The sequence below is a fragment of the Buceros rhinoceros genome, unplaced genomic scaffold (assembly GCF_000710305.1).
Source record: "Buceros rhinoceros silvestris isolate BGI_N320 unplaced genomic scaffold, ASM71030v1 scaffold2976, whole genome shotgun sequence".
NCBI classification, from domain to species: domain Eukaryota; kingdom Metazoa; phylum Chordata; class Aves; order Bucerotiformes; family Bucerotidae; genus Buceros; species Buceros rhinoceros.
In genome coordinates, this window is record NW_010416744.1 from 150,876 (window position 1) to 163,240 (window position 12,365).

The window sequence follows — 12,365 nt, forward strand, 5'->3', positions numbered from 1 at the left end:
TTCCTTTAGTGAGGACAAGCTGCACAGAGCAGACAACCTCATTAAAAAGGAAATCCATAAATCCTGTAGTCCTCACCTCCGTTAACTGCATTGTGTGAGGTGAAAGCTGTTAACTGCGGCTTTCAGAAGGATGCGTAAATGCAACCTTTTCCCCAAAAAAACTTGGGAAATGTGCATAAACAATAACAATTTCTGATCAGTGCGATGCTGGTTTACTAGATTTACGTACTAGAAGAACTACTTACAACAATGACATGAAGGGGCTCGGCTCTGTTTGCCTGAGTCACTCCATTACTCCCGTGTTTTAAGAAAACTGCAGCAAGGGTAGAATCCTACCAGAGTGACGTTGTTACACCCAGCCAGTACCCACAGAAATGGATCTTGAGTTCCACAAGAAGAGTGCACTAGACATCCTCACGTGTGTTACGAGGCAGGACTTTTCTGACTCGTCTGCCCAAACCAGCAGTACGGCCGTCCCTGGCGCTGGGACACACGCTGCAGTTCTGATCTCCAGCGCGGCTCCCTGAACCTGCCTGGCTGCACCTCTGATGCTCCTTACCCAGGCTGTCACTGCTAGCTCCACAGACTGTATCTGCCGCGGCCCCGTCCACGCACACCGCTGTGTTTGTGTGCTGGAGTGAGTGTGCTGCAGACAGCGCGGCTCGCAAACAACGGGGCACTTGTGTTCATTTTCTTCTATTTGATCTTTGGATTTCTACTATTTAGGTCACTATCTGTTGCTTCCAGCTATTCTTTCCTGACAAATTGTAGCTCCTTTTAGGCTTAAAAAGATACAATCAATGAATTCATCTCTGTTACTCCTCTGGGTACAAAGGTCTAGATGTAGTAAGTGGTAACGTAGTCTAAGATTACATTGCTGTTCCTGAACTGCAGCCCTGAGATTAATTGTGCCTCACAGGCCAAAATGTGAAGGGCTGCTGGATTCTGGCCTCTCTCAAAATCTGGGACAGCTAACATAATAAACCCCCATATTCCTAAATTCCTCAAATGCTTTAAACGGGATCCCTCACCAGCATGGCTTGGGTGGGTGCGAATGTACGTATGTATATTCCACAACCCATAATTTTAGACACAGGTAAAGGTAAGAATGATGGACAGACCCTTCACCTGATCACAGCTGCTTTTCCTAAAAGAAAGACAATCCACCACAGGTTTTACTTGAAAAAGATAATCCTTGGATTTTAGCGCATAACATCACTCATCGTGAAATGCATCAATATCTGGGGAATAAAAATTACGCTTCAGTATGGGGACACATAGCAATGCCATTTACGTTTAAACTTAAGCTCCCTGATTGCTCTGCTCATGTAAAAAATTTCCATGCTCCGAATGAAATGAAGATGAGTGCTTAAGCAAACAGTCATAAATTAATTTATAATGAAACATGGCAGTCATAATTTAATTTAGGATGTATTTAAGATTGTTGTTCCTATTCGTATAGGCCTTTTTTGCCTGGAGGAAAATGTGGCTTCATAGTGAAATGTCAGCTATTGAGATACCAAACTTCTTATATGTACACGTGTATTAATTAATTAAAATGATGTAGATACCTTCCTAATGAAGACCTGTTGTCTACCGCAAGCGGTTGGACAAAAGACTCCATGGTGGATGGGAGCACATGAGGTATCAGTGGGTCAGCAGGAGCTTACCAGGAACCAGGAGGGACGCTGAGCATAGCCTGTAAAAACTGCGGGGTCATGAGGCGGTGGCTCCACCTCCTTCCGCAGAGGTGAGGAGAGCGGTGGAAACAAAGCAGGGAGCCCATCGCACTTCCCTGCTCTCTGAAGCTGTTGGCTGCCTGCGGCCCAGCACTGCGTCCCTGAAACAGCTGTAGACAGGCACCAGGGACGCAGAGCCACGCACACCCGGCAGGCAGTTCAGGCTGTAGACAGGTACCACGGACGCAGAGCCATCCACACCCGGCAGGCAGTTCAGGCTGTAGACAGGCACCAGGGATGCAGAGCCACGCACACCCGGCAGGCAGTTCAGGCTGTAGACAGGTACCACGGACGCAGAGCCACGCACACCCGGCAGGCAGTTCAGGCTGTAGACAGGTACCGGGGACGCAGAGCCACGCACACCCGGCAGGCAGTTCAGGCTGTAGACAGGTACCACGGACGCAGAGCCACGCACACCCGGCAGGCAGTTCAGGCTGTAGACAGGTACCACGGACGCAGAGCCACGCACACCCGGCAGGCAGTTCAGGTGCCCAACGTCTGCGGTGCCCTCCCTGCCTCCCCGCCTGCCCTTGGAGCAGGTCTGCTGGGAAGGGCTGCGTGCCTAGCCTGGGCCCGCAGGTCAGGAGGCACCAAGCCAGCTCCAGCTCCAGCCCTGCTACAACCCTGGATATATTTTTTTTCACTAGATTTCTTCCAAGTCTTTTGGATGTTTCTGACCAACCAATATGAAAATATATATATATTTTTAAAGACAAAAATTCCTACCTCATGGAGTGTTATTGTAGAGGTTGTTCTTTGTAACTATTTCTAAGCCTGATGAATCGTCTGCCTGCACTGACTCCACCAATGAAACGGGATGGGGTTAACGTATTTCTTGTCCCTTTTATCAAATTTGCCTAACAAAAACGCTATAGGAATGGTTTAATTTTAATGCAAGAGTTTCTCTGCTTCTAATAGCGTCATCACAAACAGAAGTAACTGTTCAGTTTGTCCACTGAGAGATGGTGTGATCGGGCGCGTGGGGATAGCCAGGGGACGACCAAAAAAACGACGCATAGTGGCAGGGTCTCTTCATACGCCGAGCGTGGGCAGCCGCAATGTGCTCAGCCTGTATTTTGTGCTACGTCTCTCCTGTTTATCCCGATTTGACACCTGATTAAAAGTTAGTTCTTTCACATTAGGGAATGAAACCTTCTTAAAAAATAGCCTCTGGCACCCACCACAGCTCCTTCATTTCCACTTAGCTCATATTCTTAAATCAGAAATAGAATTAACCATATCAATTATCCTTAAACCCAAAGATTGTTCTGGTTTCTTTACAGAATTATTTCTAGAGGAATGTTTTGTAACTCCCATATTAAACGCTAGTAGCAGCCTGTCTTCATTGTCCCTTTCTTGGCTAATACTTTAGGTGTTCCTAGAATACCACAAAGAAAGACAAGCTCGTCCCTCAGATACACAGATCCAACTACACTCTCAGGATAAATACAATTTTTACAACAGCCACTATTTGGGGTTTACGTTTATCCATCATGTGGACATGCCAATCTGCTGCCTTACGAACTGTGTGATCGCTGCCAGCAGAGGCTTGACAGCCCAGCGAGGAGTCCTGCTGCTCCGTGTTGTGTTATCTGTTCTGGGTACTCTTATGATGAAGTTCTTTCTTTGAAAAGCTGAAATCCTTTTCTCTGGGTTAATTTTCAGTCAGATCAGTCAGCTCATCCCCCTCATCACACCATCCACTGCACAACGGCTGAAGGACAGGGAGCTGCAGCCACAGCCTGTAAGTAACACTTAACCAGGCACCAGCGTGGCCTTTGGGATCTGATTTTATCATCGACTCACTAGCACCAACAGCAGGGGTTAACACAAAAGAAAATTCACTAGTAAAAACTAGCAAAGTATTTCAAGAGCCTACTGCAGATAGCTGTGTGCAGAACCAGATCCTCCCCCAAGGATTTCTAGTTTAAATGGATCCAAGGAAGCACTTTGTCACCAGTGTAGGTGCAAAATTGAGGCATGGAATAACTGGGATAGGTCACCACGAGAGAACATTCAGGTGAGCTCCGTGCGGAATTCCCATGTCTCTTCCTTTGACCAGTTTCTGTAGTACAGTATTTTCCAGAACAGACTAGAAAAAACATAAAAAAGTTTAATGATAATGTACAAATATACAATACTTACATTTTTAGAAGTTACAAAAAAGGCACATACTACCGAAACCAAAAGCTCCCTCTAACCTTTGGTACATTTCAAAGTTATTTATTTACAACAAGAATTCACAGTCACTTTCCATAGTGTCACATGTTTACAAACAAGCATTTCTCAGCTGAAAAAGCTCTTGCAGCTTACCCACAGGCACTTTTGGCAGTGTGAGCTCTGCACCCATCTATCACATCAAAAATTCTATCAGACCCTGTTAAGCTGACATGACATTGCATTTTTATGTTCTAACAGCCTTTAGTTTGAAAAATATGTACAACCCGTGAGGCCAAACTGATTCATAGCTGTCGAGACTTCACCTGGCGTATTTTATGCGTTGCTCGTGGCTTGGTAGAACGGCAGAGGCTGCCTTCAGTTAGGCTGGTAAAGCGTGTTTAGGAAACGGTGGTCCCATTTTGTTAGCAAGGGTATTTCCAGCTCTTCAGGAAGGGAATTAAAAACCAAAGGGAGAAAATGTCCTTTCCAGGATGCTTTTTCACCCTATGAAAACTGTGTATGAATTCTTCCTTCACTCTGTTCAATCCTTACCAAAGGTAACGCAGACAGACTGAGCACGCTTTCCACATCCTGTTCATTTCCATTAGAATTCCAATGTTGGGTGTTTTCTAGATTGTATTTTCTTTAAAGGAAAACCTAGAAACTTTCTTCTACCTGAGAGGAAACGTTGGTATTTCTTAGTCTGTGCATACTTGAGAGTCTTCCTATCGATTAACTCGCAGTGAGTAACCACCTACTTGCAGTGAGAGAACACAACACAGCCTGGTTTTGACACCTGAACGTGGGCATACAAACACTTGTGTGCTCTGATGGTGTTCAGACCACACAATTTCAGCACATCCTTGTGCTGAAGGTAGTTTGGGACTACACATTTACAGCTGGTAGTTTTTAACTAAACACCACAGAATATTAGTTATGGTTCGGCTCGAGATTTTTTTACACTGAGAAACAGAACAGGCTCGCCACCAGTAGCCATGAACAGTTTAAAAAGGGTCTGCCAGCATTACAGTATTTCCCTCCCCAAAACTTACTCCACAGACAAAATAAACTCCAAATTCAAGCATCTTTAACGAGCGCCTGCATTCTGGATTTTCTTCGTGCAAGAGCTTCTTGTTTTTTCCTTTCAATCTCTTCTTCAGAACATTTTCGATTTTTTTGCTCCACCACAGACACTGTAAATAAAAACAAAGGTATTAGGAGCCTTCTGGTTTGTTCAATATGTATTTTATCTGTTTTCAGTGTCTGCAGATCTATGGCAGGAGCACACTATCCTGACATACCAGGCACCCAGGTTAAAAATGGCTCATCTCTCCTGTCCCCGAGGCAGGAAGGGGGATAAGATGCATGACCTTTGTAGTGCTACTGATTACTACCTCCCCACGAAAATCTGGGGATGCAGACATTTGCTTCCAGGAAATTTTACTTGGCTGCCCTTCAAGTGAACCTTGGGCAGTGAAAAGGGCTCTACAATTTAGTGAGTTAGGCAGAGATATGGGCATGGAGATGGTATAGACACAGGGGTCAGATACAGTACAGGTGTCACACAAATAAAACCAGAAAGGTTGAAAAAAGGTCAAAAGTAGCAATAAAAATTGGCAAAGGAGACAAGAACATGATAGCTGAGCGTAATATTTTATATGTTGTGTTACAGAACTATAAATTCCCATACAATAAAGTCCTGACCTCCCTGGAACCAACAGGAACACTCCCCGCACGTGTCAAGAATTTTACCAGTTTTATACCCCCTTTTCCAATTAATGTGTTTTTAATAACTTGTCTTTCAAACCAGGTAAATTAAACAAAGGGTCTCTTTGCTTCTGAAAAAAAAAGGTGTCCCTGAAAAATTACCTGTCAGTTTTTGACAGGATCACTTAACATCCATCTTGTTGTTACAGCAATGTCCTTTCACCAGAAATTTAAGATGAGAACAGTTGTTGTGTAGCTGTAAAGAAAACCTACGCTGCTATTCTTCATTGCTGTATTCTCTAGAACATTCCACGGAATGACTAATTATCTCTCCCCTCCCTTCTCCCTTAACATCCAGAGTTGCTACTTTCCATTTATCTGCTGCTTTGCTGGGAAAGAAACACCGGTAAAATACTGACTGTTCAAATAACGCTGATGGTGTGCAGGAATTCGGGGTTTTGCTGGTGTTCTGAAACGGCGCTTCCTGAAAATTGAGGTTGATATAGAACACTCTAAAGGCACGTTCTATCACAATTAATACTGACGGCAACTTCACCAAGCCGGGAGATGAAGTGAAAGCGAGACTGACTGGCACTTGACTGGTTCTGCATTTCCCTACGAGTAGCACCAGTGCATGGAGTATTAGACAGCTGCTCGACAATTCGCCCTCCTCTAGATGAAAGGAAACGCTTGTGTTTAGACCGGTAACACAAGAATATTTCAATGGCGATTTTAGCCGCAGAGCAAACAGCGCTCGGGCTGAAGTTTTAGAAGCATCAAGTGATTCCAGATTCCAGCTGTACAATCATAAAAAGAAATTCGCATTCCTTATCACCTGCTGCCTTCCTTCCCTGCCCCACTGTTAAAAACCACTGGGGTTCTATGAATCATGGTCAAGTAATTTTTAATGTTTTTCAAAATGAGCTGTAAATTAAAGCACTGATACGCACTGCAACGTTTACTACCTATCAAACCAGCGGTATTTTTAAGGAGCAATTTAAGAATATGGTATGCTCAGGGCTGCCATCGGCCTGTACTTGATCCTAGTGATTCTGAGTGACTATGGAGAGGGAGCGTCAAGTATTCAGAGAAGTCAGATGAAAATGGGAAACAGAAGTCCTTAGTACAGGAACTGAAGAGATGCGTCAGGATAATTTTAATTTTGGAGAAAACTGCCAAATTCTTGTTAGAACATCTCATATCGACTCAGCTGAGTGGATGGACATTGAAGCCCATCGTAAGTTGCAATACAGTGTAACTTTCTCTGACATTGTGATTACAGTAAGAAAACAGACAGAAACAGTCCAACAGTGACACAATAAAGACAAATACCTGATGTAGGCAGTGCAAAAGACTCTGAAAGGTGCCTCTTGAAAGGAGGTTTCTTATTGTCAAGCTTGCTGTGCAAAGTGGCATTCACCTGATTCTTGCTTCCTCCCAAACCTTGCGGAGCAATTTCGATGCCAGAATGACTCTCAGGATTTTCAGAGCCAACATGAAGAGCACCCTGACAACTGCTAGTCTTTCGGAACTTAAACTTTGAAGGCACAAGTGATGTTTTGTTACCAGAACTGTTATTTGGCATCTTTCCCGCATTATACAAAAGATCTGGGTTGTCTAACGTGTTGCCACTGAAAAAGTTTACTCCATTAACAGGACTTACTTCAGAACCAGTCTCTCCTGCCGGCACAGAATTCAACCTGTACCATTTTCCCAAAACAGTCTTTCTAGTATCTCCGGAAGCAGCTGGATGACAGTTTTTAGACAGTGTGTACTTACACTCCACAGGAGTACCCGAGATCACAGCTGGAGGACGGTTCACTGTGGGACCTGGGGAGGCCAGCCCCTGTGCAGCCTTTGACGAATTCCTACAGGAATCCTGTAGTGAGAAAGCATCCTGTTTTGCCTTTGTGTTTTGTGCCAAGAGATCAGGTAGTCCTGGTTTAGATGCTGGGAAGCTCTTACCAGCATTTGATCTGGAATTAATACTGGCTCCTTGCACGGTTTTAGCTCTCTCATTGCCTTGTGTAATGTCCTGGCTGTGGGTCTGCTTTTCTATATCATCACAGACCTGATACAACAATTCATCATCCTCACAGTTTGCATCCCAAAGACTATCGGATTCACAAAACATATCTAATACCTCATCAGAGAATTTCGGTTCATTGCAGTCATCAAATGACAGAGAACATTTCTTTAGTATTTCAGCTTGATTTAAGTGCCCTGTGTTAACCTGGTTAACCGCTTTATTTAGATCGTTAGGTTTTGTGTTAGTAGAAACACTGGGTGACTGACAGAAAATACTGTGTGTGTTATTCCCAGGTTTTCCAGTCCATTGTCTAGGAGGATTAGATCCTGAAGAAAGAACAGGGTCACTTTTAGCCTGAATAGTTTCATTTCCATTCTTCACTTCAGATCGCTCTGAGACAGGGATGCAGCTCAAATCATTGTTCTGGGGACTTTTCCAAATGGAATTTATTTTATGTGGCTTGACGTCATGTTTGCCACGAAAGGCTGCGGTCTCTGTCTTTGAGTTTTCTCTCCTATATGGCTTTTGTAAAGGCGATTTTACATGTCCTGTGTTTTTACTGGAATGTTTCAGAGGTGAAAACCGCCAACTGTTAGATTTGTGTACACTCCCCAAACAAGTTACTGAATTGCAACTGCTTCTTTCCTTGGTTCTGCTACCATCACTGACAAGATGCGCAGATGGATTCGTAGGAATCGTTGGTGCTTCTTCACTCCTTATCAATTCAGGATTTTGGGTTATTTCCATCACAAAAGAGTCATCTGCCAAAAAATCTGTATCCCAGTCATCAAAGTCATCATAAACTACTTCAGCAAGCTTACTGGAGACCACCAATGGTGACTTCAAAGGATGATTTTTTTTTGTCAGCTTGGGAGTACCAGGTTTTGAAAAAGTCTTGTTCACGCTTCCTAGTGCACACAGAGTACCTTTTTGATATGCCTCTGAATTACCATGTTGCACGTCTTTAATTTGCTCAGGGAGGTGTTCCTCCTCCAAGGTGCATTTATTTTCATGGAAACTATTATTTAAAGAAATACCGGATAGTCCTTGGCTCAACTGCCCACTGCACTTCTGGGTAGAGGAGTCAAAAAGAGCATGAAGGGCTATTTCAGCCTCAAGGTCTATGGACTTCTGACTGCTGGACTGACAGGCCTCTGCAGCAGGGATGCCAGTGCTCTCTCCAATTGGTTCCAGGGTCAGGGCAGTATCTGTTTCAGCAGCTTCACCAAGGAGCGGTTTCAGGTTCTTTGTATTCTCTTCAGAATGATTTAAAGCCTCTGAGGTGATCTGGATGAAATCATGGCCAAGCTTCTCTTGTTCCTGAACTGCATCTAGCTCTACTAGATTTTTATCAAATTCCTTGGCCAGTTTCATGAGTTCCTCTTCAGGATTTTTTACTTTAAGATCTCTAGAATAAAAAAAAAAAACAAACCCAAAAACAAAGCCATAAAAGAAAGTCAGACCTTCTGAGAAAGTTGAGCCAAGCTCAGTAACGCACCCATATGAGCTCTTCATTCTCTGACTGAACTGCAGCAGGGCGTAGGAGTGAATCCCACCGCTTCCAACGAGCAGCCGGCGTGCAATCTTTGTGACAGATCCCAAGAAATACCCCAGTAAGAAGTGCTAGAAGCCTGAAGTTAGAAGCATTCTGTACGCTGATGTACAATGCCATGGTTCACTGACCATACAGGATCCCCACGTACCCTTTTTCATCAAAGCGCAGCTGTGATGGGCAAGACAAAACTGTAACCTACCTGGTACAACTCAACTTGGTCCTCGCTCGCACTTTGACTGCTCCGGGTGTACAGGGAATAGCGTCCTCGCCAATCCATGTCCCTAAAAGGGAGCCTTCGTTACAGGCTGCTTTTTCGTCCTGAATGATCAAATTTATAGTGCTTAGCAATTTGATTCCAGATGAAGATTGGACTAGACACACACCTTGCACAAAAGTCACTAAACCAATTAAACAGGGTCAAATCTGCTGAAAGCCACAGACAGGAGCTAAACCAGCACGAGCTAAGCGAGATTACTGCGACGTTGTCTCCTGATAGCTGTCGAACTACATCGATTTAAAACAGGAACTTCCATTACAATAACTGAATTTTACTTTTGCTGCTCAAATACGTGAGTTACATTTACTTCAGGTTTACACATCACCTGCAACATTCACACGACAAGCTGTGATCTTGTTTACTTTAGTGTACTGCTAAGGAGCTGGCTGAGATGCACCGTCTTTATCCAGTTAAAGCAGCATTAAGAGATCAGAGAATTCAAAAGAAATCATCTCCTGTACGCTTCCAGGAAAAAATTCTGCCTTATTCCATTACAACTCCTTTACACAGGGAGCCTTTAAACACAAGGTAGTGAAGTTTAGAAGGAGATGAAGTTGTTTCAGACCGTCAAAGTTCAGGCTTGGATTTGAATTCTGAAATCTAAAGTACCACAGAGGTGAACTGTACAGAGGGCCAGAGCCAGGGGATGTGGGAAACTACGCTACGCAAGCCAGCACAAGTCACTGGAACTTCACTACCTACCAAGGTAGTTTGGGGTAGGTTTTCTCCTTCTCTGTAAAGTAATTTTTAAAATTATTTTCTTTAAAGAAAAAGAACACAAGCAACAAATAGTTGCAAATCTTGATATTATTTACATTTCTGAGAGGGCTGAAATCGTTTAAAAGGAAGGAGCGGCATCCCTTATCAATGGTTTTCCAATTCCTCAGTATAATTTCTCACAAATATGCCAAATAGTGAATACGTTTTAAATGGTCCTGGCAAATAAGCAGGCCTGTTGTGCAAGCTGAATACTACAGAACTGGTTCAGGAATGATTCTCTTCTTGCTCCTAAAAAAAAGCAAACAGTGAGCCAAGACTCAGTTTCACCTTCTGGGCTGTAGACATCGGGTTCACAGCAAGAGGGAGACACTGAGATCTTAGGGTAAAAAGATAAATTATGTAGAATAACACAGCAAGTCACTGTGCTTGGATTACTGTGGAGTCCCTCCCTCATCTGAGTGTTGGTTTTGTACTTCAGCAGCCACTCAAGACCATTCAAAATGCTTAAAAACAACTGCCAAGCAAAGCCAGTAAGGGAAGAAACTCTTGGCTTTTAACAAATGAGTGATTACGGATAAACTAAGAGACTGGTCTTCCTAAGACCAGGGGCAACAACTTGTATTCTGGCAGTAAAACTTTCTAAAATGGAGCTGCTCCAAGTCCACTTCCTTAATATGTCTTTTTTTACAGCACCTGTGACTCAGGAGAGCAACCAGTCAAATTCAGTCCAGCTTTATCACCATGTTACTAGTTCTCTACGCACCCAGTTCTTACCACGAGACTAATGTAAGACTGAGCCTTCTCTAAGGAGGGCGCAGTGCTTTGACGACTGCACGTGCAGAGCTCTGCTGCGGACAGTAGCAATTACCTGAGGAGCAATACGATTAACGATTTCGGAAATTTCTACTGCGCAGCTGCTGGTGGGCTGTTTGGGTTTTCCGCTGCCTGTGAAAACAAACAAAAACACCTTCTTAATATCTGCAGAACAATTCAATTTATAAAATGCAGTAGATCTCAAATAATTCTGTGTTAAAATCAGAGCTTGATTCAGCACTGAGGCATTTATGGGTTTGTAATGAAAATAAAACGAACTAACTACAGTAACAGAAAGTGACCTTTTTTCCAAGAAATGTGGTAACTTTCAGGACACTCCCACTGCACGGCTCAAGTAGGCGCCCCGAAGCCTGGGTTTCGTTAGTGTTACCTAGTCTGCGTGCAATCGGTGAATGAGGATCCCAAAAGATTTCTTGCTGTATATCGGTGTCATTTACAGGAGAGCTGAAAGTAGGGATTCGTGACTTCCTACTCAACGACCGCTTTGGTGTTTTATGTAAACACGACTCTGTGCAAACAGAAGGATGATCCTTATTAAAAATCAACGAAGAAAAGGCCAAAATAACTCAGAACATACAATAAGACAAGGCATAAAGAAGATGCTTTAAAAACTTTCAGAATAAAAATCAACTTCACGCTTACCGACATTCCTTTACTTACAACAGGAACATTGTTCACAACTCTACATGTAACATTGAATATGCCTCTGTCTGACATCACCGCAGTCGGCAGAGCAGTACCTGATCCTGACAGCTACATGCTCAGCATCTCATGGCAAGGATGAGAGCAGTCAATCCTCCTGCTTGAGGGAATGCTGACTTCAGCTTAGGTTAAAACTATGCATACCTGTAAGGAGGAATATTCTGTATTCTTGCTTGCACTGTGTATTTCACCCAGACTCTGATTTGGGTCACAACGGTTATGGGCCCCCGAGCTGTGCTGGGTCACAACCTGCCTTTGTCTGTACTTCCTCCACTGGGAGGAAGCAGCTGGGACTGCTAGAAGCAGGAATATCGCTGTGCAGAACCAGCTCACAGCTCTCTCGATCAGAAAGTGAACTGAAGATGCCAGGGGAAGCTCAGCTAGTCAGCCCTGCCCTTCAGAAATGACACCGCAGAAGCCTACGGAAATAACAGATGCAGCTACTACGTGAGGAGCATCTTAGGAGATGCTTTGCCAGGGCCAGGCTTTATCGTCTCCTCCAGTGGACTGGCGTCCTCGGTCAGGTCTAAGTGTCTGCCGCGGAAAGAGGCTCTTCATCACTCCCGGACAAGAAGAGCCTCTGCCCGACGCACAGGGCCGGGGGACAGCGGCGGCTCACACCGCACCGGCCTTACCGCGCCT

The 12,365-nt window shown here is 44.1% G+C and overlaps 1 protein-coding gene across 1 annotated transcript; it reads right to left on the bottom strand.

The window, feature by feature from the left end:
* Positions 1–4,976: 4,976 nt before the first annotated feature.
* Positions 4,977–11,529, bottom strand: ETAA1 (Ewing tumor-associated antigen 1; the record flags this gene model as incomplete). The annotated part of the gene is made up of 5 exons (XM_010137912.1): positions 4,977–5,092; positions 6,939–9,043; positions 9,390–9,508; positions 11,056–11,132; positions 11,392–11,529. Coding segments are annotated over 5 exons (2,555 nt in total), but the record flags the coding sequence as incomplete, so codon positions are not given.
* Positions 11,530–12,365: the final 836 nt, after the last annotated feature.